The sequence below is a fragment of the Fusarium redolens genome (assembly GCF_020744475.1).
Source record: "Fusarium redolens strain MPI-CAGE-AT-0023 chromosome Unknown BKA55scaffold_14, whole genome shotgun sequence".
NCBI lineage: Eukaryota > Fungi > Ascomycota > Sordariomycetes > Hypocreales > Nectriaceae > Fusarium > Fusarium redolens.
This window is the reverse complement of record NW_025763677.1, coordinates 817,662-845,057: the sequence shown is the minus strand read 5'-3', so window position 1 is coordinate 845,057 and position 27,396 is coordinate 817,662. Positions and strand designations below refer to the sequence as shown.

The 27,396-nt window shown below is 48.6% G+C and overlaps 16 protein-coding genes across 16 annotated transcripts; 10 read left to right on the top strand and 6 right to left on the bottom strand.

Annotated features, from left to right (window-relative positions):
- Positions 1 to 2,264: 2,264 nt before the first annotated feature.
- On the top strand, positions 2,265 to 2,817 carry BKA55DRAFT_577153 (uncharacterized protein). Its single transcript, XM_046193568.1, has 2 exons — positions 2,265 to 2,599; positions 2,667 to 2,817. The coding sequence occupies exons 1-2, from the start codon at positions 2,468 to 2,470 to the stop codon at positions 2,802 to 2,804; spliced, it is 270 nt and encodes an 89-aa protein (XP_046045980.1). The 5' UTR covers positions 2,265 to 2,467; the 3' UTR covers positions 2,805 to 2,817.
- Positions 2,818 to 3,040: 223 nt separating this feature from the next.
- Positions 3,041 to 4,940, top strand: BKA55DRAFT_741221 (uncharacterized protein). Its single transcript, XM_046201466.1, has 3 exons — positions 3,041 to 3,574; positions 3,622 to 4,030; positions 4,083 to 4,940. The coding sequence occupies exons 1-3, from the start codon at positions 3,302 to 3,304 to the stop codon at positions 4,850 to 4,852; spliced, it is 1,452 nt and encodes a 483-aa protein (XP_046045979.1). The 5' UTR covers positions 3,041 to 3,301; the 3' UTR covers positions 4,853 to 4,940.
- Positions 4,941 to 5,243: 303 nt separating this feature from the next.
- Positions 5,244 to 6,688, top strand: BKA55DRAFT_693722 (auxin efflux carrier; the record flags this gene model as incomplete). Its single annotated transcript, XM_046199948.1, has 4 exons — positions 5,244 to 5,472; positions 5,520 to 6,336; positions 6,391 to 6,571; positions 6,623 to 6,688. 4 exons carry the CDS (start codon positions 5,244 to 5,246, stop codon positions 6,686 to 6,688), a joined length of 1,293 nt encoding a protein of 430 aa, XP_046045978.1.
- Positions 6,689 to 6,834: 146 nt separating this feature from the next.
- On the bottom strand, positions 6,835 to 7,572 carry BKA55DRAFT_117167 (uncharacterized protein). The gene has a single exon (XM_046184760.1). It carries the CDS (start codon positions 7,428 to 7,430, stop codon positions 7,059 to 7,061), a length of 372 nt encoding a protein of 123 aa, XP_046045977.1. The 5' UTR covers positions 7,431 to 7,572; the 3' UTR covers positions 6,835 to 7,058.
- Positions 7,573 to 7,614: 42 nt separating this feature from the next.
- On the bottom strand, positions 7,615 to 9,212 carry BKA55DRAFT_577150 (uncharacterized protein). The gene is made up of 5 exons (XM_046193567.1): positions 8,609 to 9,212; positions 8,492 to 8,561; positions 8,135 to 8,443; positions 7,966 to 8,082; positions 7,615 to 7,915 (listed from the first exon to the last, which is right to left on the bottom strand). The coding sequence occupies exons 1-5, from the start codon at positions 8,865 to 8,867 to the stop codon at positions 7,735 to 7,737; spliced, it is 936 nt and encodes a 311-aa protein (XP_046045976.1). The 5' UTR covers positions 8,868 to 9,212; the 3' UTR covers positions 7,615 to 7,734.
- A 247-nt stretch (positions 9,213 to 9,459) lies between these two features.
- Positions 9,460 to 10,029, bottom strand: BKA55DRAFT_542776 (uncharacterized protein; the record flags this gene model as incomplete). The annotated part of the gene is made up of 2 exons (XM_046190517.1): positions 9,460 to 9,714; positions 9,961 to 10,029. 2 exons carry the CDS (start codon positions 10,027 to 10,029, stop codon positions 9,460 to 9,462), a joined length of 324 nt encoding a protein of 107 aa, XP_046045975.1.
- An 815-nt stretch (positions 10,030 to 10,844) lies between these two features.
- Positions 10,845 to 11,564, top strand: BKA55DRAFT_519074 (uncharacterized protein; the record flags this gene model as incomplete). Its single annotated transcript, XM_046188314.1, has 1 exon — positions 10,845 to 11,564. One exon carries the CDS (start codon positions 10,845 to 10,847, stop codon positions 11,562 to 11,564), a length of 720 nt encoding a protein of 239 aa, XP_046045974.1.
- Positions 11,565 to 12,066: 502 nt separating this feature from the next.
- On the top strand, positions 12,067 to 13,401 carry BKA55DRAFT_117128 (uncharacterized protein). Its single transcript, XM_046184759.1, has one exon. It carries the CDS (start codon positions 12,254 to 12,256, stop codon positions 13,049 to 13,051), a length of 798 nt encoding a protein of 265 aa, XP_046045973.1. The 5' UTR covers positions 12,067 to 12,253; the 3' UTR covers positions 13,052 to 13,401.
- Positions 13,402 to 14,393: 992 nt separating this feature from the next.
- On the top strand, positions 14,394 to 15,113 carry BKA55DRAFT_542774 (uncharacterized protein; the record flags this gene model as incomplete). The annotated part of the gene is made up of 3 exons (XM_046190516.1): positions 14,394 to 14,525; positions 14,575 to 14,962; positions 15,016 to 15,113. 3 exons carry the CDS (start codon positions 14,394 to 14,396, stop codon positions 15,111 to 15,113), a joined length of 618 nt encoding a protein of 205 aa, XP_046045972.1.
- A 686-nt stretch (positions 15,114 to 15,799) lies between these two features.
- On the bottom strand, positions 15,800 to 16,736 carry BKA55DRAFT_666099 (uncharacterized protein). Its single transcript, XM_046197769.1, has 2 exons — positions 16,307 to 16,736; positions 15,800 to 16,262 (listed from the first exon to the last, which is right to left on the bottom strand). The coding sequence occupies exons 1-2, from the start codon at positions 16,490 to 16,492 to the stop codon at positions 15,954 to 15,956; spliced, it is 495 nt and encodes a 164-aa protein (XP_046045971.1). The 5' UTR covers positions 16,493 to 16,736; the 3' UTR covers positions 15,800 to 15,953.
- Positions 16,737 to 16,742: 6 nt separating this feature from the next.
- Positions 16,743 to 18,077, bottom strand: BKA55DRAFT_650204 (ribonuclease H-like domain-containing protein). The gene has a single exon (XM_046197289.1). The coding sequence runs from the start codon at positions 17,627 to 17,629 to the stop codon at positions 17,030 to 17,032; it is 600 nt and encodes a 199-aa protein (XP_046045970.1). The 5' UTR covers positions 17,630 to 18,077; the 3' UTR covers positions 16,743 to 17,029.
- Positions 18,078 to 19,134: 1,057 nt separating this feature from the next.
- Positions 19,135 to 20,941, top strand: BKA55DRAFT_542771 (uncharacterized protein; the record flags this gene model as incomplete). Its single annotated transcript, XM_046190515.1, has 3 exons — positions 19,135 to 19,278; positions 19,363 to 19,475; positions 19,525 to 20,941. The coding sequence occupies 3 exons, from the start codon at positions 19,135 to 19,137 to the stop codon at positions 20,939 to 20,941; spliced, it is 1,674 nt and encodes a 557-aa protein (XP_046045969.1).
- Positions 20,942 to 21,175: 234 nt separating this feature from the next.
- BKA55DRAFT_117039 (aspartic peptidase domain-containing protein) lies at positions 21,176 to 22,844 on the bottom strand. The gene has a single exon (XM_046184758.1). The coding sequence runs from the start codon at positions 22,649 to 22,651 to the stop codon at positions 21,410 to 21,412; it is 1,242 nt and encodes a 413-aa protein (XP_046045968.1). The 5' UTR covers positions 22,652 to 22,844; the 3' UTR covers positions 21,176 to 21,409.
- A 1,419-nt stretch (positions 22,845 to 24,263) lies between these two features.
- BKA55DRAFT_116983 (uncharacterized protein) lies at positions 24,264 to 24,840 on the top strand. The gene is made up of 3 exons (XM_046184756.1): positions 24,264 to 24,428; positions 24,480 to 24,737; positions 24,835 to 24,840. Exons 1-2 carry the CDS (start codon positions 24,359 to 24,361, stop codon positions 24,635 to 24,637), a joined length of 228 nt encoding a protein of 75 aa, XP_046045967.1. The 5' UTR covers positions 24,264 to 24,358; the 3' UTR covers positions 24,638 to 24,737; positions 24,835 to 24,840.
- Positions 24,584 to 25,488, top strand: BKA55DRAFT_117010 (uncharacterized protein). Its single transcript, XM_046184757.1, has 2 exons — positions 24,584 to 24,789; positions 24,835 to 25,488. Exons 1-2 carry the CDS (start codon positions 24,696 to 24,698, stop codon positions 25,203 to 25,205), a joined length of 465 nt encoding a protein of 154 aa, XP_046045966.1. The 5' UTR covers positions 24,584 to 24,695; the 3' UTR covers positions 25,206 to 25,488.
- Positions 25,489 to 25,835: 347 nt separating this feature from the next.
- Positions 25,836 to 27,080, top strand: BKA55DRAFT_693713 (uncharacterized protein; the record flags this gene model as incomplete). The annotated part of the gene is made up of 1 exon (XM_046199947.1): positions 25,836 to 27,080. The coding sequence occupies one exon, from the start codon at positions 25,836 to 25,838 to the stop codon at positions 27,078 to 27,080; it is 1,245 nt and encodes a 414-aa protein (XP_046045965.1).
- Positions 27,081 to 27,396: the final 316 nt, after the last annotated feature.

The window sequence follows — 27,396 nt, the reverse complement described above, 5'->3', positions numbered from 1 at the left end:
CGCTTACCGGGAAATACAATACTTCTGTACCTAGCTCTCACGTTTCCATTGCAATAAATCACCAGAAGAGGTCTATGCGCTATTCCGCCTTGTATATCAGACAAAGATCTATCATCTGCATAGTACAGCTTCAAGAAAGTTTAAAACTGGCAGGTTGCTCTGCATGACACCTATCAACGTGTAATCGCTTGGCAATTATGCTTAAACCTTTTGCATGTTCTGTTCTGGGAGCAGCAGTTTTGATCTTTCCAAAGTATGCATCTATGAAGGAGCCTAGCTCGAAGGATTTTGACAAAGGTCCCTTGATCTGTATCATGGTACTTCCATAGAATACCATCACAAGCAGATACGCAGGATACAGAAGTGCTTCAGAGTTTCATCCAAGGTGCATAAGCTCTTTCCACTGTGGCGGGTCGAGATCTGACAGACAGGGAATCAGACAACTTAACGGTTCCTTGCAACGTACCATTAGAGCCCGACCTCCAGTACCAACCCTACACCTAACAGTGATTGGGCATGAGGGCAATGTACATGCCGTCATTCAACCGGACATCTCATGTCGTTGGAAAAGTGCAGCCCTATAGCCTATTTCTATTCCCATGCCCAACAAGGAAGGTCGGTGATGTCTGATCACTTCAATGGCTGCCAGCTATTCCCGCGGCTATAACGGCTTCTTAAGTGGCAAAGTGTAATAAGATTCTTGTATTATGGTGCTATTGCGCTTGATATAACAATCATCACGCCATGGACATCGTTTCTCCGTTGGTCTCACGCTCGCCTGCGTCGCCACCGAGAACGAAGTTTGCCTTACCAACTGACTTCTCTCTGTCGAAAACCGTAGCAGTGTTGTAACAGTGCAGTGCGAAGCTGGAAGCAAGTCGGCGCGAAGCCCGTTGGCCATAGCGAGGCCATCAGTTATAATATTGCAAGACATACTTGGATTTTTAAATGTGTTGGCTTGATATATCGCGTTGACATCTTATAAGCTTTAACTATCAATCAACATATTTCATGATCAATCAATGATAAGTCAGAATAAAAGTTGACATATGACATGCATCTTGTGTAAAGCCTAAAAGGCCAATGGCTTTTGGAGCGAATATGCAACAGAATGAGTTACAGCTATGAAAATAAAAGATATCTCCTCAGCATCGACGCTAGCAACGTTCGAAGCGGTCATGAATTGATACCTATAAAGAGCTCTTAGTGAGCAGTATCGAAACAATCTCTCTATACTCAGTGGCCTATCTTGGTTCTTTCGAGGTAGAAAGCTTTTTCTTATTCTCATTCATATCGATGACTACTGAACGTTGACTCTCGGGTAAGTAACTGCCTACCCCCTGGAATGGATGACGATATCAGATCTAGCACCATCTAAGGCCGTGTATATAGCCCAAGAACTAGATGTAGGCCAAAATATTTCTGAAATTTGCACAATGAACTTAATCTGACCTTGAACACTGCGACTAACAGCATGACTCCAGGGAGAGATCAGGTATGCCTCGGTGCTTGTAAAGATGGGATCTTTAAATCTAGGACGACAAAGAACAAGACCAATAACTACAAACAAACTCTCAAGTTCTTCTTTGCAAAGTCGCCAATCTTAGACTAAATACGGAGTATCAGTTGCCCTCGAACATTCTGTACACCTCTGCCACTGTAACCAGCCCGTCCAATCCTCGACAGACTTGCCGCGAAGCAGGATTACTATATGAATTACAGTGCAACTTTAGGAATTTAGCTTTCAGTCCGAGATTAGCTCTTCACGGTAGACTAGTGTCTTGTAGTGACTGTTATTTGTCGACTCCTGTTTCTATTCGACTCAAGTTCGAGAAGCCGGTTACCATCAGTATCAGCAAGACATAAATGATCAACCTGGCAGACTCCGTGTATATACTCCTCTGAGATGAATGACGTTCAAAGCAACTAAATTAGCTTTACTTTTCACAGTGTCGCCGGGACGTGCTTTTACTAAAGTCTTGCCTCGATGAAGAAGCAGCGTCCAGTAACCAGATCCTATTTATATGAAGCTTTCACCAGACACTCGGTCAGCACTCCATCTATTTGTTGTTGCCAAACCTGTTTCTAAGAGTTGTGAGACGATATCTGGGTACAGAACCTGGTTATCTTGACAATACTTGAACTAATTCGCTCTGTATCGCTGAGGTCCACCACTCTTCTTCAAAGAAGAGAGCTCAAGTCAATCATACCAGACATTCATATCAACAGATCATATCAAAGCATTATATCAAGTTTTCATATTTGCACGTGATGTCCAATACCAATGAATCATGCCAATATATCATACCAAGAGGTCTTATCTGAAGGCTTTTATTTAAGCCTATAGCAATGGACTCATACCAGGAGGAACTGGAATTCCAGAGATTTTTTCAAGCGCACGCCGATAAAGTTAAGTAAGATAAGCGATCTTCGAGGCCAACTATTTATAACAACAGTATAGCCACTTATGCTTTCCTTGGTATTCAACTTGAAGCAAGAACTGCCGAAACTAGACCATCTTAAGATAACGGATCTTTGCGTCCGCAGCGAATCAGGGAGAACATATCAGGACGGCTGTTTAGCCGTAAGAGGGAACAACCTTCAAAGATCAGCCCTAATTTCCAGGGGAGAAGGATCCAGTTGTTGCACCAATGATAGTCGCTTACATGGCATTTAAGCTTAGTGCTCACGCTGTCGAGCGGCTATGCTTAGTCTACAGCGGGCCGTTGAGCCATCATCTTGGCCGCAAGACAATGCAATTGAGATTCAGATTTGTTCTGGTGGGAAGACAAAGCGGCAGTTGAACTTGGGGAGAGGTCGCATTTCATGTTCAAATCAGGACATCCTCTCCGGAGTATAATCCAACCCTAAATATCAGCTCAAGGTCGCAATCCACTTCCCGTGTCTTGCTGCGCACAGCCCTGTAAGGACACTGAAGTGTAAGCACTAGCCCCTCAGAATTACAAAGCAGCCAACCACGAGCTTGCATTGAGTCCCCTGCGAAACGACCTCTGCCAATTCTGGCTTCATCACCTTTTCTCACGCACCAAAGTCCCTTCAAATCTCCGCTCTCGCTGCAACGCGATGCCAGGTAAAAAGTCCAATGGATGCCCATGTGAAGCTGGGCCGCTGCTTGGCCCTCTCGGATACCATTCTCTTTCTGTCAGCGTCACTTTCGCTTCTCGTCTCACGCTTTGCTTTGATGGACGTGTTTGTGTTTGTTAGTTGATGAGGCTGGAGCCTGTGCCTCTTCTCTCCTCTACCTCAACGCCATTTTTTCGACATCGGAAGACAGGCCGACATGTCTCGCTCGGTGATTGCGGTTGCGTGCCTTTTAGCAAGGCCAGTAGTGGGTTTGGCTGGATGGTGGACTTGGTCGCCCTACACTCTTACACCGCATTTCGCATACCAAGATCCGGGATCTGGAGACATTCTACACAGCGCGTGCAACAGCAACGGATCAGCTTCCTTTTCGACCAAGAACCCCAACAAACTTCCCCTCAAAGAGCAGCCCAAGGCCGCGACACCGCTCGCTATCTCGGGTTGGTGGGATGACGAGCTCAATACGCCAATCGTGAGCATCTTGCAGCTCTCGTTGACGCCGTTTCGCTAATGTTTTAGGCCTCCGTCTTCTACCAGAATGCCGACGACGGCATTGTGAATGCGTACTTGGTATGTGACAACACAACAGGCAATTACAAGCTCGACACCGATGGCGAAGAGGTTGTTTCCGACTCGGCTGGGCTGCCCTCGGTGCACGAAAAGACTGGATTGGCGGTCGCGGAACTAGGAGATTCGGGCGGCTCCCGAGTCTACTACCACGACGAAGATGGACGAGTCAACCTCCTCGCGTACGATGACGATACCGATTGGCGATACGATGGCCCTGTATCACTCAAGAAACCGGGTGGCATGGCGATAGCGGCCGTACAGACGAAGGGTACCAATGTTTCGGTGGTTTACCCTTACGATACCAAAGACATTGTTGTTGCTCGCTACAATAACGACAACAAGAGCAAATGGCGACTAGGTAAGAGAGACAGTTCACTTCGGGTCAAGAATGCAGCTGACAGACGCTTCAGAATCCTTCCCAACGCCGTTCGATAGCCCAGCGCCGACGAATGCGACCGAACCTTCGGATATACGACTCGATACATCGACGGCGGCGTCGCTCACACTCCCGTCCTACGATAACTCGGCCGTCGATCTAGGCCTCGCGAATCAAGCAGGAAAGGGATTGACAGTGTTTTACATCGGCAAAGACTCCCAATTACACGCGATGACACATAAGAATGGCGACTGGGCGGAGGAGGACAGCCCCGGGAAGAAGAAATGGCCCCAAGCCGATGATGCGTCCGCGCGCTTAGCTGTTGTATCACCGCTGGACTCGGACGAGATCTGGGTATACTACATGAGCGGCGATAAGATCCAAGAGCTGCATAGATCAGAAGGCGGAACGTGGGATAATGCGCAGACACCATCATCAAATAACGCTACGGACAGCGACTCTGATTCCGAAGGCGGCGACAACGCAACAAGCACAGGCGGTAGTTCCGGCGCAAAAGAGACAGAGAGCGCCGCAGCTGATACAGACACGGGAGGAATGACAGCTGGAGCAAAGGCCGGTGTTGGCGTTGGCGTCAGCTTCGGCGTGCTAGCAATTGCTGCCGGTGCATTCTTCTTCCTTCGCAAAAAGCGTCAGGCACCGGTTGATAGCGAGCGTAAAGGCTCGGCAGAGCTGGCTAGTTATCATCCTGTTGAACTGCCAACGGAGGTGCATGAGCCGCAGGAGTTGTCGGGGATGCAGAACCAGCAGTATGAGCTGCTAGGCGACACAAGGAGAACGACGTAGAGTAGTCCAGATGAATATTATGTCTTGTTCAAGCAAAGAGCACTTCGGTGACCCCCTCAAGCCCTTCACATCGATTGTCTCGTCAGCTGCCACTCCACAGATCCAGAACCAAGAAAGATGCACCACCCTCTTTTCCGCGTGAATAAAATCCACCAATGCCCCCTCTTCATTATGTCACTGACCCATTCCAAGGTTTTCCAAGATAACCTTAACCTTTCGCTCCACTTTTCAAGGCACAACTGCTCCGGGCGGGATGCCACTTGACAATCGCGATCATTGACGTAATGTTCCAGGAGCACGATCAAACAAACTTGAGCACGCGACATCTCAAACTTCAACTTTACTTTACAATACTCTTTGCTAGATACTAATGACAAGAGAGTGAGCAAACATGTCTAGCAGTGTTGTCAGCACCTTTGTCGGCGCCATTCAGGCGTCGGCGTCTGTTCTCTTGACCATCTTCTATGGTGTTGTCGCTGGACAGACAAAGCTTCTCAGTGTTGAGACGGGACGGCAGATCTCAAAGATCTGCATCAAGATGTTTCTTCCTGCACTTCTGGTCGTCAACCTTGGTACTCAGATTGAAGCCTCAAATGCACTTCAATACGTTATCATCCTTGGTCAGTTAACAATCTTCTGTCTATCTTCACAGTCTAATGTAATATAGCATGGGCACTCGTCTACAACCTCGTCTCGATCGGAATTGGTTACGCCCTCACCAAGTGTCTTAGCCTCCCGAAATGGTTCACACCCGCGATCACCTTCAACAATACCACGTCTTATCCTCTGCTCTTGATCCAGTCCCTCGGTTCAGCTGGCGTTCTCTCTGCCCTCGCAAAGTCCGACGACGACACCAGCGATGCAATCATTGACCGAGCCAAGTCCTTCTTCCTCGTCTGCTCCGTCATCTCCAACATGCTCACATTTGGCCTCGGTGGAACACTTCTTGGAGTCAGCGATGAAGACCCGGTCGATGCTATGGATGAGGATCTTCGCGACAGAGCGGGACATAACGATACGCCAGATGAGAATGGCTCGGCCGAAGAGAATGGAGAGTCCAACGAACGAACATCTCTCCTTCCTGGACCTCTCCCGCGATACGCAAAGAGAGCATCTCGTGGTACTGCTCAAGCTCAGCACGCCGTATGGGACAAGCTGCATCCTCGCATCCAGCACGTTCTGGCTCTCACGACTCAGTTCATCAGCCCGCCATCTGTCGGCGCTACCATTGGTGTCATCCTCGCCTTCACGCCTCCTCTCAAGAAAGCTTTCTTCGCCGACAGCGAGGATGGGGGCATCTTCAACGCTTGGTTGACTGTCAGTCTCAAGAACATCGGAGAGCTCTTCGTCACCCTGCAGGTCATTGTCGTCGGCATCAAACTCGCTCATAGTCTTCGTCGCATGCGTCGAGGACATGACTCGGGCAGTGTTCATTGGCTTCCTCTGTCTATCGTTGTCCTTATCCGCTTCTTTATCTGGCCTGTGTAAGATCGCTCACTGGACTCCTCAAGATATTCTCTACTGACACTGGCAATTAGGCTCAGCATTCTGTTCATTCGACTGCTCATCACCCAGACTGATGTTCTCGGCCAGGATCGCGTTCTCTGGTTCACCATGATGCTCATGCCAGCGGGTCCTCCAGCCATGAAGCTTGTAGCCATGGCGGAGGTCGACGACGCGGACGAGGATGACAAGATGTCCATCGCTCGAGTCCTAATGGTAATAGACTCCTTGGTTCGATCTCATGAGCCCCGCTAACATGTGTTACAGACTTGCTATGCGGTTTCTCCCTTGTTGTCTCTCGCTGTAGTCGCAAGTCTGAAAGCCTGTACTTGATCGGCGCTGTCGTATCAGCGGCATACCGAGAACCAGAAACAGTTGTCATAACTTACCAGAGTTCTCCTCCAAGTTGCAGCACCGGTCACACTGCGGTGTCGTCGATGATTCTCGAGTCCTAATCTTGCATCCTTACGTGGAAGCATCACCCACTGGTCACTTTATTGAGCTTTGCCCAAGATATGGAAGCAGGATCAACGGGAAGTGCCATTCTCATTCCTTGCCCAGTCATCATAGATATATACAGGAGCCTAGGATAACAGACCAAGACTATATCTTTGCAGATAGTTGAAAAACACAAGAAATCATTCTCCATCAGCTCTCATTGTGACGGTTCTCTTTTCCCCTTCACCACCTTGTGTCCGTCCAGTCATTGGCTTTTCAAAACAGCCCAGGTCAAGAGCGCAACAGCCGTCGCCACATTCCCAGCAATCTTATTCATCTCGCTTCCAATTCTCCAAAGTAGTACCGCAACGCCAGCCTTGTACATGCTCATCAACCCCAGAAGAGCCGTAACTCCTTTATCGTTTCTGTTCATCTGATGCACCAACAAAAGGACGCCAACAGACAACTCCCAGATGCCGAGCATGTAAATAGGTCCCGAGCTTGGGTCGTCCTTTGAAGTGGCTGTGTGCTTTAACCCATTGAGTGCATACTCAGCTTGCGGGTTGGTGAAGGCCATCATGCTTCTGGCGATACAAGCGAGGCCGAGGGCGTAGATTGCAAGTTCTGAGAAGCCCATCGTAGTGCAAATCAAGCCGGGCCTGTAGTGCTTTCAGTGTTAGGTGTCGCAGGAATGTGCTGGCAGTTGAGAGGCTCTATGAGGACGAAACTGTGCGGGCAGTGGTTTGAAGATTTGCTGCTGACGTGAGACGTCTTGCCCCAGGACCCACGCCAGGTCCAGTTGTCTCAGCACACAAGAGCGCAACAACACTATTCATGTAGTTAGGCCACCGGGGCATGACATGGACTTTATACGTTCATTCTAATATTCAACATCTATAATAACAGTACTCGACACAAGTTTCACGAACACCAACCCCCATCTAAGTTACAGTGTAGCCTCCATCAACTCGAAGATCCGATCCAGTCATGTACGAAGACGCATCAGACAAGAGGAAGGTAACAGGTCCCATCAAGTCTTGGGGCTGACCCATTCGTCCTTGAGGGATGAGAGAAGTCCATGTCTTTTCAAGATCCGGGTTATCATTCAAGATCTTTTGTGTCCTATAGGTTGTTAGCACCAAGGGTCAAGAGAGTCGGATAGAAGAGCGCACAAAGCAGTCAGCATGTAGCCGGGAGAGATACAGTTGACACGAATGCCGGCATGAGCCCACTCAACTGCCAAAGAAGCAGCTAAATGACGAACCGCCGCCTTGGCAGCGTTGTACGGACTAGTCAACACTATCAGCAACCACTCCTCTCGATATCTTGGCGGTAACTTACGCCTGCGGTTGAGGAACATTGACAATAGCCCCAGACATACTGCCAATGACAACAATACTACCAGGCGCCTCACGTTCCATGAGATGCTTGGCAACAGCGACGGCGAACAGATAGGTTCCGTCGACGTTGACGCCCCATAGCTTGCGCATACGTTCAATGGGATAATGGATCGCATCAAAGTTCTCGGTAAAACCAGCAGATGTAACTAGGCCATCGATCTTGTGATGGATGCTAAGAATCTCGGCGATGCATTTGGCCACGGAATCTTGGTCCGCGACGTCTGCGTAGTGAGCTGTCACTCGTGGAATTCTGTTGATCTGTTAGAAGATAGATCGGAGAACGGACCTGCATACTGACTTCTGGCTGTTGGGATTCTCTCTCTTGAAAGCGTCAGTCAATTGCCCGACCTGCGACTGCGCTTCCTCCTCTGCAAGCTGTCAGTACCTCCTCAGATCACTCGGAATGGTCACATACTGTTCAAGTCAACAATCGCTAAATCAGCACCAGAGTAAACAATCCCCTGCCCCATAACCAACCCCAATCCTCTAGCACCACCAGTAATAACAATCGTCTTCCCCTCAAGCGACAATGACGCCAACGTCGGCTTAGAGAATTGCCCACCCTGGCCTATCAACGGCTTACTAGCAGGAAGTTCATGATGTTCAGGGTACTCGACGCGCACAGCAGCATCGGTACGAGAGTAAGATCGTTTTGGTGGAACTCCAGGAGGCATATTGAAGAAATAACCAAGTCAATTGATGAATAGATATGATACAGAGAACCCAAGTGAGGGGATAGAGGTTCAGTTTTATTCACCCCTCAACATCTGGTGATCCTTTCCGAATCCCGATCACCGTACCAAGAAAACATGACATTCTTCTGCTGATCCAAGACCTTGATACTGTGAGCTGCGAGGGGGACGCGTTATGTAGGTCTCAGCTGATTGGCAAGGATTTCCAGTTTGAGTAGCGGTCAAATGCATCAATGCCCCTGAAAGAAAAGAATATATCTGAATGGTCTCAGAGTAATATTTCATCCCCCGCGTGGCGGTTGACCGATCCGGGTATGCCGAGTGCTGATACGAGCGTGGGCGTTCACGTGAACCCCCACGTTTTCAGGTCCCGTTACCCTGGATCAGATCATGTCGAATTGTCTGACAACGAGATCTACGGCGATTGTTGGTTGATTTCGACTGGAAATAACGGTCATCTGCTTTCCAGAGTTTTATTTATGGAGATGGTGTTATTCTGCGTTTGGGGTGAGGCGAAGCGGAAATGCAGCCCTGTAATAAGGCGATGGGGGCAGAATAATGGCAAGCAACCACTTCATCTGTATGCGATTACTATCCTCTCCGCTTCCTTCTTCAATTCTGAATGGAACGCATCAAAGCACACCTGTGTTCTTCTTCTCATAAACCAGCCAGGCTGCCAAAGAAGCACTAACAGACCACGTAAACTCTCTATCCGCGTAAAAGTCGTGGCTCCAGGAGTCTTAGTGCTCGCTCTCCAGGTAAACTCATGCTGACCCATAAGAAGCGGCCACCAACCTCCTCCCCACTCGAACACATCAGGGTCATCTCTCTAAAATCGAATTAGACACAAGCTTGGGATAATTGGGGGATTGCTGACTAGAAGTGTTGCTGTGAACTTTCCATCTTTGACGTCGACCTTCAACTTGTCGTTTGGCATCAAGTCATCCGCTTTTTGGATGATACTGCCGGTTCGATGGACCAACTGCTCCATTCTTTGAAACGAGAAAAGTCTTTGAACTAAGTGGGCTATTTAGCTGTGATGCGCAAGCTATTAGCTTACTTGACTTTGACTTACAAGAGATCTAACAACCTCGACTGGAGCTTCGATCTCAACTTCGACGACCAGGGATGTTTGCTGGCCCATGACTAAGGCGACTTTCGATATACACAACTTGTAACAGAGCTAAACCATCATTACTTCACTAAAGGGGATCATCTGGGAGATTTCTTTGGTATATATCATATAAGCGTGCGGACTGTGCGGAGACACTATCGCGGAGAAGCTACGCTTACATGAGGAGAGCAAGCTTCTAAACTAGAAACTGCGGATATTATGTGAGAGTGAGACTTGTTTTCTTATTAAGAGTCCTTCAAGAAGGTCTACAAACGCCCGCTCCGCCTTTACAAAAAGCCCAATAGTGAGTGACACGCGTGAATCACGGCAGTTAGTTAGCCTCCGGAACCCACGGAAGCAACGTCTAACTGCCGGCTGAACCACGAGATAGCTAGACTACATCTTTCCAGGGCAAAATGTCAGTAGCAAGATAAGGCCAAGCGGCGTAGCTGTCACTCTTCATTTTTTCCCGTACGGACATGGTATTGATCTTTTCCATTCAAGCCTTGGCGGACTGGTAAACCCCAGCTTAAGCTCAATTGAACTGCGGGGTTGACCGCCGACGGTCGGCGTATGGAAATTTACGATAAGATAACCACCACCATTGAAATGGCGGCAATGGCATGCGGCGTGACGGTTCACATAAAAATTCCCAATGAATCATCTTAATTGTGTTTATCGTGTCGCTACAGTGATCCACGTGGCTTCCGAGATTCCGAGTTAAACAGAGAGGGGAGGAACCTTATCCACAGTGGTCTTACAAGGAATAAGCTCAATGCTACTTATACCTTCACGCCGGTAATCTTGTACGAACATTCACCTCGACCACATCTACAACAGTCACAATGGCACCTACGGAACTCACCCCGGAGCTATCCCAGCTCTTCCAAAACATCGAAACCCGCTTCAAAGACACTCAACTCGGAGACCAACGCTGGTATCTCCTCGTCATCGCCTGTCTCTCCGCCAGTCCCGACCCCGAAGCCGCAGCAGCTCTATACCAATACCTCATCAGCCAAGACGTATACCGGACCAGCGAATCACGCCAGGCTCTCGTACGACGCCTCCGCGAAGCCCTCATCAAGACCACCATCCTCGTCGGCGTGTGCAAGCCCATCGAGGCCATCCTATCAATCATCAAGGTCGAGAAACCTGAGGATCGAGACTTTAGCCAAACGCGCGACGGATGGCAGGCCGACCAAGCAAACCACGATTGCGGAATTGATTGGTTTAAGAAAGTGTACACTCGAAACGCGGGGGATACGATGGGATTGTTCGACGCGCATAAGGATTTTGCGTGGGTTTCGGCAGAGATCACGTATGGGTTGTTTCTATCGGATCGGCAGGTCTTGGACGATACGGACACGCAGCTTGTGGTGCTGCCGGCGATCATGAGTCAGAATCTACCGCTGGAGACGCATTGGCATATTCGGGGGACGCGACGAATTGGTGTGTTGAAGGAGGACGTTCAGGTCATCTGGGATAGTGTCAAGGAAGTGTCAAAGTTCTTTGGGGTTGAGTTGAACAAGGTGCCGACTGTGGACGAGGTTGAGCCTGATGTGTAGGCTGGAATAGGCTGCAATGTCATGGAATAGATCAATACAGGCAAGACACAATAGATCGGTCATGGATAAAGACATGGAGCGTAGAAGCGTCAAGGTGCTTCAATATCACATTGCACAGGGAATTAAGCCGAGCATGTCCGCAGTGGCATTGATGGGTGCAATCCATCCCGGTGAGGAAGCATCGTGATAACACCACCGACAGCCCGCCCTCATCAAGGACGAACCTTCGGGCCAGCTCGGCGCGGTTGTACTGCCAAGCTTTGGCGGCGACCACGCACGAGGGCGAAGACACCAACAGCTAGAACCACGCGGCATCTACCAAAGGCAGAGAAGTCTTGACAGTTCAAGGCCAACATGGAGTGCATTATCGAGAATGGCGGGCTGTAATGACGCGGCTCGTCTCGGCAGGAAGAGATACGTGATGGAATAAAGCTCGGAAGGACGAGAGCGCTGGCACCAAGGGTCGCGAGCGGGACGGAATGGTTGGACAGCGTGAAGTGGGAGGCAATTGCAAGTCCAACGTCGCGGCATTCACAGTCGTCTGGTGGGTCGGACAGATTATGCCCAAGGCAGGCAGCATCTGGGGTCGTTGGCTACAGTCGCTAGGGAATCGAGCAGGATGGTATCCAACGTTGCGAGAGACGCGAGAGACGGCAGAGTAACAGTAACTAAAAATTGAGTGAGCCAAGATGATCGAGGAAAATGGCCATCCATGTCAACTCAGCGTTGGACCTTGCATCGGTGTAGTGCGCCCCGAAATCACTTGGGAACTGCTGTTGGTCAAACACGGCACTGAGAAGCCCACCAAAAGCATTAACAAACGTTGTGCACGCCAACCTTGCTCTCTTTTCGACAAGGGTGCTCGCCTGGCAAAAGGTACATTCAAGCTTGTCGCTCTCGATGTACCTTTCTCCCTGACTCTCCAGCCATCTAATTTTGGTCGCTCGCGTCGCGAGAGAGCAAACGCGTTAGTGGGGGCTTTGGCGTGTGTTGTGTTGTGCAACCCGGGGACATTGTCCGGCGCGTTAAGTAGAGTTAAAAACTGGGGCCGGGAGGACGCGTCTCGTGTCTGCGTATTTGCCTGTCGTGGCTGGCTCATGTCTGAGCTGGGGCGGCTCAGAACAGGGGACGACAGAGATGACGCTGGTGGCTGGGAGAAATTATGGCTTTATGCCGATTCACTGACTTGTGCAGGCTCTGAACTGCCCCTCACTTGTGAAGCTCGGTCGCGATATGAGGAACAGGTGCCGCAATCTAGCACAATTTTTATCGTCCGACTCCAATGGCTGCTCCAGCGGAATCGTGCCAGGCTTGGTGTCAAGACTCTTTTTTTTATGACGATAAAGGTGAAGCGGTCACCAGTAAGCAAAATACGGTACATCAACAGTCTGTTATCACTTCCGCATGGTCAAAATTACCTCTTCTTCTTCATGTCTCCTCGCTTCTCTGAAAGTATCTTACCGTGCGAATACACTCTGAAGCTCTAAATGCGACCCGTCTCTCCACTCATTCCCAGGCAAGGGCTTTGAAAGACACGTGCACATCGATGGTTTCACGGTCATCTCTCTTCAGTAATCCCCCACTCACAGGAAAAAGAAGAGATCCTCATCCAGCATCTCCGGACGCAAGCGGGACTGGGGGTTCGGCTGAGACATGGAGGACGGGAAGAAGTGGGGACAGGCCCCACTGCCAATTGCTCCGAGCCGTTTGGACTCCACTATCAACGCCAACAACTCACCTTCAAACGTTTGATAACTGCTACTACTGCCAATAACCGCGATCTAGACTTCATTTCGCACGAAAAGAAATGAGTGACTTGCAGGCCGAAATATCGGTGAGAGTCTTAGCCCAACTTCTCTACTTGATAGAGACTGAGATCTGATAGAAACAAGCGCTAGAACATGGCAACTCTGATTCTCAATGGCAATGCGAATACGCTACACCTCAATAAATCGGAAACATATCACATTTAGCCTAACATGGGGAGGTAATAGCCCCTGTTACCCATTCACAACAATAGCTATTTGGTGGCGCATAAGCTTGCCAACACTGTCGCAGAAGAGGTCATAGCCAAGCGCCATGTGTCCGTATGAGTTAGCAATTGCTGGAATACGAAGATGATAGACTTTCTAGAACGTTCGGTGTCAGATAGGAGAGTGTGGAGTTGCTCATGTTGAGACGGAGTGGCTCATCGCGCTGCTCGTTAGTGCGAGCGTGGCTGTGATCATGGAGCGACAGAACTGCCTCCAAGATAGAATGAAGGCAGCAACAGTTTACAGCCTTACTCCTCTCAGTGCCAGGGAAGCCAAGTCTCGGATCTGAGCTGCTCAAAGACATCGTCGCACTGATCGCCCCACTATATCACAGCGTAACTCATCCTCAATCTCCAGAACATTGGCAAAGGGTCCAACAGATCGGAACTGCCCCTTGACGCAGCAGACCTACCTCCTACCCTCCTAATCTCTCCTCCAGCACAGACATGGGACAAGGGTTCTTCTTACCAGTCGGTGAGGACAGTAGCATATCGCTAATGTTGATTCCCGTCATATCTCCAACGCCACGCCGTATAGTGGATCCCCACCAACGATTATTTTCCAATATATGACTATATCAAACAGTCTAATTGACAACCGTACACGTGATTCTGGAGGCGATGGAAGGACTCAGTGAAGTTCAAAAGGACGGTTGAATCCATTCATGATTCAGTTAGAGTTCATCTTTTTCAACTGCCATCAACACTATTATAATCGCGCTTGAGCAAACATTCTACTCTCTATCTTTGGTTCAACTCTTCGCAACTCACTCGTACCCATCTTAACTCGTTCGATCATGAGTGACAACAACAGTCTTCGCCCCTACCTCATGCCTGCCCCTCGAGAAACCCCCTCATCGCAGCTGGTCGTGCAACGTCGACCTCTCCCTTCATCGGCCCCTAAGCGCACTGCAGCTCAGATGGACGAGGTAATATATTTCCATGACAAAGACCATATAAAAAAGCTGACTGATGTAGGACGCAAACCAGGAGCGCCCTAGCACCCCACCTAGGCGTGTTCCTCGTAGAAATGCACGAGCAAAGAACAAAGCGGCTGAGAGGTCCAGGGCCAAGCGTGTTGAGGATGAGAAGAATCCTCCGCCAAGCCCTCCGACCCCTTCGTCCGCCTTTCCCACTGAGTACGCAGTCGCTACGCATTGCACGGTGGTCCCGGGGCACGGGTACATATACTACGCGGGAGACCGTCATCCGCTTTTTGTGCCGATGTCGGTTATGCATATACATCATACCCCCGGTGTATATACCTCCCCGTGCCATCAGCCACAGGCAGCGGGCATCGTTCAGATGCCAGGCGTGCAAATGCCCTCTATCGGGGCCCCTGCAAACGGATACGGGGGAGAGCACTGTCGGTTGACCAACCATGGCTTTATGTTCTAAAACTAATATTGTCACTTATAGGGTGGACGGAGAATGCCTGGGGTTATCTGCCAGGGTTCGATCTGGGAGACACCTCTCAGATGCATGGAAATTTCAACTTCAACCAAGATCTTATCTGAATGTCTTCTGACATTTACAGTACAGACATGAGGTTTGGAATGGGGATCTGGGTACTAGTTGGCAGACTGTAATGACGCGAGGTGATAAATGGTTTAAAAGCGACATTGTTTTTGTTTTGACATTGCTTTAACATATTTCCTCTATTTCTTTAGACTACATGGCAATTTCGGTATTAGACTTCGGATGACTGGCACTGAGACTCTATCGGCGACCGCATCACTGCATCTGTGACACGCATCAAAGACAAGGCCTTTCCGACAGATGTCAGTAGCATTCTCCGTTACTGGTCTATGGGAGTTGGAGTTCATATTCTTGGATATTTCCCTCAGACGTCGATAATCTAAGTCTGTATGACGCATGCTATTAAAAGACCTCCCTGTGTAATATGTTGACTGCACTGAATCTATGCACGAAGAAGCCGTTAGTGATTGGCACCAAGGCACGTCAGCGGTGGTTGGATGCGTCTTGTGGACTCCAATAGCGAAATCCAACTTGAACCACATCAAATCATCATCCGCCATTTCCTTGTTGAGCAGTGGGGCACTGTATGCTGGCGATCAATAGGTCTAATAGTTATGAAATGCTTATATAGAAGTACTAAGCAGGAGAACGACCGTTCACAAATAAGCTATGGAGTCAATGAGTACATATAAAATTAGCTAGAACTCGATAAACCTTTGTTAATCTTGCCTAAACGCCTGAAACATGCCAGTCCATAACCCACTGCAGTAAACACATGAGTACTTATCTTAACCATCCTCCAAGCGGACTCTCCTCCATTCTTGCTAACAGCCTGCGAGAACCATAAAAATCCCTGCTAAGCTGAGAACCATGCTCAGTTAGATATCCAATTCCATCATCTGTTCCTCAATCTCATTGGTGCCATTCTCTTGGGGAGCTTTGGCTAACTTGGCGTCAACAAGAACACCATGATACATGCCGTAGATATCCTTAGGCCCACGATAAGGATCAAGCTTATTGATAGCCAACTGAATACAATCCAACTGCTTCTCCAAGTTTGTCGTCACCTCTTCCAATTGCTTCAACATATTCCGTTCGCTCTCCTGGCCAGAGTAGAGCCGATGTTCCATGTCAAACAAAAAGTCCCTGACACTTCTCAAGTCATCAAGAAGCTCACCAATCTCATGCTGTGATGGTATCGATGACAAGGCAGTTTAGCAGACCCAAATACAACAGTCGTGAGCTCGGGGTACCAGATTAGGAAACGCGACTGAGCTTGTTGGACTTTCTGTACCTTGCCTAGAGCGTCAATCGATGTGTTCTTGAAAAGACTGTTGTTGATCTTGCTGAGTAATTGGGCGAAGAGACTGAATGAGATGTTGATGCGTGGCATACCCGTTGGTGCGTTGGTAGTCATTGGGGCGATGACTTGCGGGATTCCAGGTAGTGAATTGAGACTTGATAGATAGGTGGACTTGAGAAGGTAAGTTTGCTCTTCAGGTACAGTTGTCGAAGGGGATAGGGTTTTATATAGCTGCGAAATACCACGGCGTACTTTATCCTCATGTCCTGCCAACAGACCTGAGCATCACACAAGGTCGAGCCGATGCTTGAACAAAACAAGAAGTTCAGTGTCCAAAGCAAGCTAAGATTCTCTTAATTATAAACTGTTACCGAAATCGGACGTTTCCCTAGCACTGAGATGTGAACAATCGCCGTCTTTGTATGTTCAGCGGAACTTTGTCCCAATGAGCTTTCTCTCTGTAGCCTGCATTGTTCAAGTCTTTACCGGAGAACAATAGTACGGCTTTCAAAGCGTGTATCGACAAGCTTACACTCATGAAAGGTGTAAATCTTTGAACCAGTTTAAGACCCATTTGCAAACATGGTTACCGACAAGCGCCATATCCAGGACGTCTAGAGCCTCATAATATCAATTGAGCTCCCGTATAGCTTATCCGGAGCGCTGTAAGTATGTGCGATATAATGCGGGTCGGTGTACAACGTCATTGAAACAGTACTTCGCTGATTCGGGGTCCAAGGGGCGTTTGGCGAAGATGTTCTGGGTCATAAGATTCATCACCCGTCTCTTGGTCCAGTTCCAGCTATTAGACTCAGACAATTCCAGGTCTAGATCATTCTCAACGCAGATGCCAAGCCCGCGGACATATTTCTTATCGCCTATGTGGGCGGCGTTCTCGAGGAGCTGTATGTCTGTTACACCCGCAATTCGGACCTTGTAGTGGGCACAAAGGGCATCGGCGTCGTTGCGTACATCCCAAAGACACTTAGATATATGAGGGTCCTCGAGTACGGTCTTGAGAGTCTTTCCATTGGCGGCAGGCGTAGTGAAAACGGCGCTACCAAGGGTCTGAACATCGATAAGTCTTGTGATTTTCGTGGGGTTCACGAGTATGGTTATGATGGAAACGGTCCCGTTACGGCTGAGACTGTTGCCTTCGAGGTCGAGGTAGAGCGTAGCAGACGGGGGAATCGAGTCGATGAAGTCCTCGAGACCTGCAGGTGAGGTGGTTACAGTTATAGAAGAAGCCATGTCTGATAAAAGGACGAGCCTCGCTGACGATAGAGTATGCCGAATTTGCTGGTTTTTAAACCAAACTGTGGATCACTTCTTCATTGTGTCCTAACGTAAGGAAGTCAGAGATATGACTCCACTTATACATCTTTTGCAACGGAAACTTCGGTGATTCCAGTAAATGACCTTTCAGCCAAAAACTAGAGATGGCCCTTATGTGTTGTTATTGGGCGTTCTTCAGGCGTGTGATGAGCTTCTAAGCTTTTTACCCGCAACCATGAAGTTTAACCTCATGGCCAGCAATCATCTATGTAGCTGATAGAAGCTTGTATCGTGGAAAAGAAAAAAGAAAAAAGAATCGTGTTCTTTTAACCTGAGTTAGCTGCCTAAAGTTTAACCTTGTGTCCAGCAAGTACTTCCATAGTTGAAAGAGGAAGATTGAATGTCCGTTTCAATTAACTTACTGCCATTTCTTACAGCACTAAATGGAAGCAAACGTCCGCAAATATGTATCGCTTCAGGCTGTTACACCAGCACCTCATTGCTCCAGAAGTCATATATTCTCTTGTCTTCAGATACCCAGTTGGTAGAATTTCCACTCTGATAAAAGATAACCCAAAGGGCGGAAGTTAACGTATTAGGTCCTTGCGGACTGTGTAAGAAGGTTGAGCCCAAGATCATGCTAGAAGAGGTTGGTACATGATAAGATGAGTGAAGGGGCTCTGAAGAACACGGACTGTGCTGTTGTGCCGATGCTCCGGTTCTTAGCAAACCTGAATGTCCACCAGCCAGTCGCCCTCACTCAACAGTCATACCCTAGCATCAGTAATATCCATCCTTCATAAAAGAAGAAAGGGAGTTGATTGAAGCAACCCTGTAAGCTGACCTGCTGGAGCATCCCTTACCAGGATATGTCGATCACTTGTATCAAGACTAACCAACTTGAGTGGGCAGAAACATGTAGGTGAAGACCGTTCAACAGTCAGTCAAAAGCAAGGAATAACTTATATCCATCCTGCAGTGTCTGTAGTACTAGCCTGGGCAGCTCCAATACGGAGAGGCATGTATCTGATAACAAGCTTGGGATACTCTCAGCAAGTCACCAGGGCAAGTGTTGGGGAGTAGCTTCACCTCTGACACTTTGAAGCAACGTCTTGCTAATAAGACCAGTTATCAGTTGTTCATATTCGCCTATTGCAGAGCCGTTATGCAGTCAGAATGCAGCTGTGGGTTGAGACCGTTGCCAAGATCATCAAACCGTCGATCCCTGTCTAATTCGGATCTGGACAAATAAACGAGACCCCAACCCTAACTCCTTTGAGTAACTCGCACAGGCCAACTCATGATTGGGCACAGAGTCGTCGAATGTGGATACCGTAGGATTAAACGGTCTGAAACTCCTCCACAGAAAGTGAACAGTTCACTCACAACGCATCCCCCTCCTCGTGTCATCTCGGGCATTCTGCTCGCCTTCCCCATACCGTCACGCCACACTCTTTCGGTCCCGACAGGGTAAATGTGTGATGGAGCAGACAATAGCTATCAAGCCTAAACCCAAGGCTTCCTCTTCTTCGTCTTCTTCTGATGGTGGCGGTGTGCAACCCCCTCGCGGCGGCGACCCATCATCATCTCAGATCGTCTCGGTCCCGGCCAACAACAAGCCACGGGTGAGCAAAAAAACGCCGCTAGGGCAGACCCGTTTCATGTCGTCGGTGGCTTACTTACATGTTTTATCTTTTTGCTTCCCTTAGATCCCGAATGCCAATGTGGCAGTCCTTGACATTGCAGATCGTTCGGGACAAAATGCCGCTAAGAAGCCCAAGACCAAGTCTTTCAAGACACGTACTGGTTGTAAAGAGTGCAAGTTCGTACAGACAGACACTCCAGTGTAAATGTTTGCTAATATCATGCAGACGTCGCAAAGTGAAATGTGATGAGGGCAAACCAATCTGTAACCGGTGCAAAGCCGTCGGTCTAACATGTCATTTCCCGCTCAGCCAATCCGTCAGCTTCAACACCACAGCTACAGCCGTGACAACAACGCGTGCAGCACCCCAGTCCGACACACGCATCCTAGCCAAGCCAAACTACATCCTCTCACTCTTCAAAGACCAGACGCAATATGACATGTTCTCCACTTTTCTCTGGTCCAACGAGCAGGGCACCACCCTCCCTCACAACACCTTGGCTGCCATTACGCCTCAGCTGGCCCATGAGGATGCGGCTGTCCGTGAGACGTGCTGTGCCTTAGGCGGTGCCGTCAATGCCTTCACGCAGCCAACCATCGATTCCGTTGCTGCTGATAAGGCGCATCAGCTGTCACTTCAGTACTACACACGTACTGTACGTGCTGTTACGACTGCTACTTCGACACTTCGTGCGCTGCGTAGTGTTACTCACGTGGCTCTTGTCTTTCTCACTTACGATATTCTTCGTGGAGACATGCTGGCTGCTGCTTTGCACCACGACCACGCTGCTCGCCTCTTTGAAGCATACCTGGCTAAGCGATGTGCCCAAGAAGGTGCATCGTTGTCAGATCTGGTTTTTGACGATTATGAGAATGCTCTGTTTGACATGATACAGCGATTGAGTACCTACCCGTGGGCCCTGAGACTGGGTATCACCGGGGATACGGATGAGTTCCTAGCCGCGAAGCGATGTCTGGGAAGACACAGGTACTCCATAGACAAAATGCCCTCCTCATTTCACGATTTGGATCAAGCTTTGAGGTGGTGGGATGTCGCACAGCACCATCTAGCTCATCATCTTCTGGACGACGATACAGAGACGACCAAAGCAACATGGGAGAAAGCTTTCTCGGTCCTTTCAAGCTGGCACAACGGCTTCGTCTTGCTATACCGCTACACGCAGCAGCGCAAAAATGAGGAGCCGCACAGTTACGTGACAGCCAGTGTCTTTGAAGCACTGTACCTGGAGTGTTTGTCAAGTCTCCACCTGCAGCTCAACACGGATGCAAAGGTGTTGCCCGACGCGAAGCCTGTGTACCGCGAGATCATCGCCACGACGCATCGTATCCTCGACGAGCTAAAGGGATCGCAAGCAAACTTCCGCTTCATGGATAACAACGTCATGAAGCCTTTGTTTGTTGTTCTTTTCAAGTGCAGCGATCCTGAGATCAGAGAAGGCGTGAAAATGGTGTTGCAGCATGGTGTCGCTAAGTTTGGAAGTGCGTGCCTTGCTGGGATTGTACTGGGTATGATGCACATGAAGAGCGAGCATGTTCCCCAGATCTTGAGGAACGTTGAAAGAGCGGTTGGATGGCATTTGACTTCTGTTGGATGCGGACCTGGAGTGATTACCGCTGGTTAAAATTGAATGGATACTGATGAGAGCGTGATTTCTTAGAATATACGACAGTCATGATGATGAAAATAAACACTTGCGTTGAACATTTCGTGGTGTTGAGTTGAGCACAGTGCAATTTCGGATCCGATCTTTAGTGCTGAGCGGACATCGGAGAGTATTCTTATCTTATCAGAATTATCGGTGGAGACTGAAAAAGGTACTTATTGCTTACTGTGGGTCTCTCAGAGAGGTACTTCTCATCTGGAGAGAGACTGGAGAGAATTTAGTGCAAGTCATGCCCCTGCATAAGTGGAGAATCGCACACAACTCAACTTTGTGCGCGATTTCTTGGATTGTGTGCATACTCGACTCTGTGCAGTTGTGCAGAGCTCAACAAGGATAGCATAACAATTATTCACAGCCAGAATAAGACATCATGTATGGAATGGATAATAAAAGAGTGTAATTCGTTGTGATATCTATAGCTTTTTCCTACTCAACTCCAACCAGAGTCTTCTTCGCAAACCCAATCCTCGTCTTCTCCGCATCAAACACCACAAAAGCCGCCTTGAGCGCAATATCGCCAAAGATATTGATATCGCCCGCGCTTGACTGCAATCCACCATAACAAGTTCCAACCTCCCTCTTCTCTTCCTTCTCCCCTGGAACAGGTCCCTCAAGCGGTGCGAAATTCATGTATGAACCCGGAACTGTGATACCCGTATCCCCCACGTAGAACGAAAAATCGGGCATCTTCGTGTCGCACGGGAAAACGTAGCCTCCCGCTGTTTGGTCGACTTTGGCACCGTCGATTTGTGAATAGTACGCCTTGTTGACTTGTTCGGGTAAGAACATGAGTGATGTCCCTGTGTCGGCGATGGCGGTGATGGGCGTCTTGGTGAAATTGCCTTTTCCAACGGCATATCCCGTTGAAGTGAATGTCCACATTCCCGTTGATGAATCAACAGCCGTATACGTAAGATCTCCCTCATACGCCGTCTTGTTAATTACGCCAAAGGTATATGTACCTGGAGCATCATGCTGTAAATCCGCTGTGAAAACTGCAGTGCCTTGCTCCGTCTTTGCATTGTCAAAGAATGTATTTTGCTTCTTTGGAGTGATAGTGTTGATGGAACGGAAACCCAGTCCCACAAGGCCGTCCAAGTCTTGCTGCTGAGCAAAAGACTCATGAACCTTGTCGGCGACCTGTACAGCCTGAGCCTCCACTGAAAGGCCACCGATGGAGACTGTATCTTTCACAACATGGCCCGATGCGCCACTTCCATCACCGTACTCAATCACCCAATTTGCACCGGCCATCTCCTTACAAGACGTTGATTTGGAGGAATTGTACCGATTTCGGCTACCGCCTGCAGTAGCTGCTTTCGAACCATATACCCAAAGATCCGATGATCCTGTATCGAGATCCATCTGGAACGTCCTTGGAGGGTTGCCGATTTGAACTGGTGTTAACCACTCAGCATTGTTCTCGATAGGTCTGTTGGCGACGGTGCCCGTACCATCTCGACGGGCGAGTACTGAGTTTTCGAGATATTCCGGAAGGTCGATATGGTACTTTCGATATATCTTGCCGAGAGCTGCAATTCCATTGCGCTTATATACTGGATTTCGGACTTGTTGAACAGAATGTTCACTTGGTGACAAAACAGTCGGAAGGCCAGCGACCAATGTGAAAGATGCGAGCCCGCTCGTGACAACCGAAGAGAACTTCATTATAAAAGGAGAGTAGATACAATGAAAAGAAGAAACAATAAAGTGAACGTGCCGTACAGAAGGAATGGCTACAGCGAAGCGTATAATGATCAAAAGTCTCTCAACTCAACAAGGGGAAGAACAAAAACTCATATACTCCCGCAGTCCCAACAGATCGGAACTCCGCATTCTGGACTCGGGATGAAAACTGCAAAACTTGGCTTTTTGTTAGTCTCACAGAACGCGTCAACCGGCACAACGCCCCACGAAACGCATGAGTTTTGGAACGATCATATTGGATACCGGGTTGTAACGTGGGGCGATCAACGGCGGAAGAGAATATCAGTGGCGTTTAACGTGGTGGGTTGCTTTGAATCGTGTTGTGGGTTGGTTCTTCGTACAGTACGTCAGCTGGTGGTGGAGGTTGACACGCGGCTAGTCAGGGAGAGGCGTTTCATGGGGTGATACACGGGAGCTTCCGTGACAATTGCAGTGAAGAACATGACTTTCAAGATGCGAGTTTGAAAAGTGTTACTGAGAAGTTGGTATACAGTGATTAGACATTCACGTGGGAGAGGAGTGAAAAGATCGAATGCAACGATGAAGGACGTTGATCTACAATGGGATCCAGTGGAATCCTCCCTGTAAAAATGTTTCAACTCCACTGAAAACGCTTTTGACGTGCCCTGCATTAGCGCACAATGAAAGCCCCTCTACTCCCACGTTAGTGCGTATACTGGAGCGCCCGATCTGCGACAATCGCCACATCCCGACCTGGAGCGTGCCAGGGTTACGAAGTCAAACGCAAGGCCCTGGTCCAGATATTCTGTCAAGACAGGGGATGTTAAATACTGCCCATGATGCTGTCCATTGAGTCTTCTTTCTCTTTATAAAGTAGCAGTTCCTCATACTGAGCCCCAACCAAAGTAGAGATACTGTTCGATTACCTATTTGGGACGTCATAGACATCGAGACCACTCGTAACATGATTGGTGAAAGAGATTTCACGTGAGGGCTCTCCAAACCCCCTCACTTTCTTCACCATGAACATGTTCTCTGCAGCATTGGTTGCATTAGTAAACCAACTCACCCGCGAGTGAATATGTCTCGTTGCCTTTTACCAGGCATAGCCCCGGAAAACCCCCGACTCCCAAGCCAAGGTCCACCGCCCGTTGCAAGCCTAGTACGACGCCGTAAACCTATCACCCTAGCCTGCGAACCATGATGGCAGCACAAGTCCCGGGTGCGTATCAAGAACTGTTCCATCTTCTAGCGGCAAAGCCGATGCATGAAGGGACTGATATTCTGAGAAGAATACAGAGCGGCCATGATGCTGAGTCCATACTTGGGCATATTCAACGAGCGGATCTTCTCAAACAGGTTCATGTAGTGCCGGATCACTAATACCAGTATGAGTTTCCTTATGGCAAGGACATGCCCAGTCTCCTGATCCAAGAGGGAAACCAGTACCTTGATTCATGGCTGTATAAGTATTCCTCGGGTGAGACGAGGATACAAGATGGTGACAATTCGCCATTGGAGTTTCCCATAATTTATGAGGCTCCTTATCATGCAGCTAACATGGTTGATCCTCGTCTAGACCGGATCGAAGCGAAGAATTGAACGTCCATCATCGATGATAACAAGTTATTACGGAAGCTCTTACAGACATTCCTGACTGAATACACTTTCTTTCCAGCTTTTCAAAAAGACTCCTTCCTGCAAGACATGGCATTGGGCCGCAAGAAATACTGCTCCTCCCTGTTGGTCCATGTAGTCCTTGCATCTGCTTGCGTAGGTAAGACCCCGTAGGCTGGTAGACCTTTAAATTATAAACCGTTGTCTCCAGCAGGGCCACTCCAATACGAATCATCGGTTTCGATTCTGGAATCCACAGACTCTCGGGTACCAGTTTCTCGCAGAAGCGCGCCGGTTTTGGGAACTCGAGATTGGAAATTCTTCACTAATGGCCATACAAGCCGCGATTGTTCTGTCGATTGTACATGACGCGAGTGGAGCGATGAGGTTGGAAGATTATACCTAACTCAAGCCGTTGCGGCTGCGCATGCGATGCAGTTATTCTCTTTATAGACGAAGAGCGATGATTGTGAGTAAAACGCAAGAGCAGTTACGGCATGGGCGCTATTCAAGCTGCAGGCGTAAGTCTCGCCTCCTCATCTCATGATCAAGCTGACAGACAACAGCGTCCGTGTTCAAAGCACCACTGCTATCTATACCACTTCCCGATAAGGATGAATATTATGGAGATTTTAGGCTCCATTATTCATCGGGAAAAGGACCAGTATCATTGAACTATGGCAATACCTTTAATCGCTCTCCAAATTCCGAGTCATCATCAACAACGTTGCCACTGTGTTCTTCTCCGATTTCAAGATTACTCCGGACACCACCGTGGACAGAATCAAGGGATTCTGCATTCGACTTGGCAGCTAGTTTGGATAGTTCTGGGATGGCAGATCTTGAAAGCAGGCGATCGACTCTTGTCCTTGTCCCAAAGGTCTCCAGGATCAGAGCCAGAACAGTTGTCTGGCTAGACTGGTGTTTCGTATACTGAAAAGTAGTATGGGGAGTGAAAACCACCCTTTGCTAAAGGATGTGGAACTTGTGGAGGACGACAGGGAGGAGGAGAAGATAATGGAAGAGCAAGTGAACTCATCTTGGCCTATTGATCTTGAGTGGATTGATGTTGATCCAGAGAAGAAAAGATTAGAGAATCTGATCAGGAAGACAAAAGAACTAGAGGTCTGAGGAATCGTATTCCAAAAATTATAATTATTAATATTCACCTCGTAATATTAATCTTCTCATACGGGGTTTTGTCAACACCTGGCTAAGACATCATATAAGTTTGCAACCAGTTCCGCATACTGGCTGGAATTGGGTCTTGGTTTCGACGATCCTACCAAGGAGCCGACGACATAAGAGGTGGATTAATCGGCATATCTAAGACGTTCACAAGAGACGACTTGGATCTTGGAAATTCCTTTATTCGCCAACCGGCAAGCACGGTTAACCAAATTCGAGTTTAGACAGTATGGTATACTGATGACACGGAGATAGCACCATGATGACTTTGGCCGGCTCCACCGGGATAACGTCACATCTTCACTTACCAGTTTACCGGTGAACAAACAAACGGCGTGTCTCTCATCTACAACGTAGCATAAACAATCGTCGCACAAATATGGCTTCTTGGTACACAGAAGAGACGACCCGCCCGGCGTTCGATAACAAGCCCACGCCATTACTCAGCTATGGCCGGCCATTCCCAGAAATATGCCTCAAACAAGTCCAAGACAGGTTTAAAAGCTCACGAGTCTTCATCATAGCATCTCGCTCGTTGTCGAAGAATACATCTTACGTTGAGGACCTTAAATCCGCTTTGGGGAATCGCGTTGCCGGCGTTCGTATCGGCATCTCACCGCATACGCCAATTCCGGAAATCGTGGACATCTTGGCTGAAGTCAAGCCTCTCGATATCGACTGCATCGTAACTCTAGGTGCAGGAAGTATCACCGACGGAGCCAAGCTCGTGCGGTTTGCTATTGCAAATGATGCTTGGACCGAAGAGGACATCGGTACGCTCTGGGGCGGCAAGTCGTACAATCCTAACAAACGGGAGAATTTGCATAAGCCTATGATTCCGTTGATTTGCATCCCTACATCACTATCTGGTGGTGAATACCAGGCTATTGCCGGAGCGACAGACTCGAAGAGCAAAGCGAAACATACCTTTGAGCCAAACGTTGATCCCGACTTGGTCATACAAGACCCGCAGTTGACTACCACGACGCCACAAAAGATCTGGCTCAGCACCGGTATCCGTTCTGTTGACCATTGCGTCGAGACTCTGTGCTCGTTGCAGAGTAATGACGATGGCGATGCATGGGCAGCCAAAGGTTTGGAGAAGTTGATCTCTGGGCTTTTGCGATGCAAACATGACCCCAAGGATCTCGATGCTCGCCATCTTTGTCAGACCGGCGTCGTCGAAGCCATGCGTGCCGTTTCTTCAGGCGTACCACTGGGCGCAAGTCACGCGATAGGCCACCAACTCGGACCCTTGAACGTCGGACACGGCGAGACGAGTTGTATCCTCTTACCGGCCGTTTGCAAGTTCAACGCTCGCAAGAACGCCAACAACGTTCGGCAGAAGCGTACAGTGGACGTTTTGCTAAAGCAGGAAACTGTACAGCCTCTGCTGGCTGAGAAAAACGTTTCAGAGAAAGAGGTTGATCTTGGGGATATTCTCGATTTGATCATTCGGGAATTAGAAATGCCGCGGACTTTGAAAGATGTCGGAGTTACGTCTGAGCATTTTTCGGGTCTGGCTGCGAATAGTCTGAATGATATTTGGATCAAGACGAATGCTTATGCGATTACGAAGACGGAGGAGGTTATGGAAATTCTGGAAGCTGTTGCTGGCAATTGAGTAGTTATTGATGCAGTGTGTACATCGATTACTGCTGGATACCATACGCATAGCTATTTCCATACATTATCTGCTATTATTTATCATGTATCGCATTTCCTCGTGCATTGTGTGCTTTGTTCTATCCTAGCATCAGGATGATTGCCGGCTTGGCATGCTCATTGCCATTCAATTGTCTCAGCATCTTGCCACTCACAAGTCTAGTCGGGGAGAGTAATGAACTTACGAATAAAAAACAAGCCATTGTCCGCTCACCTATCTCCAAAGGACAGATTAGACGTACACGCCGAAACTCTATCGGAACAAATCCCATCTT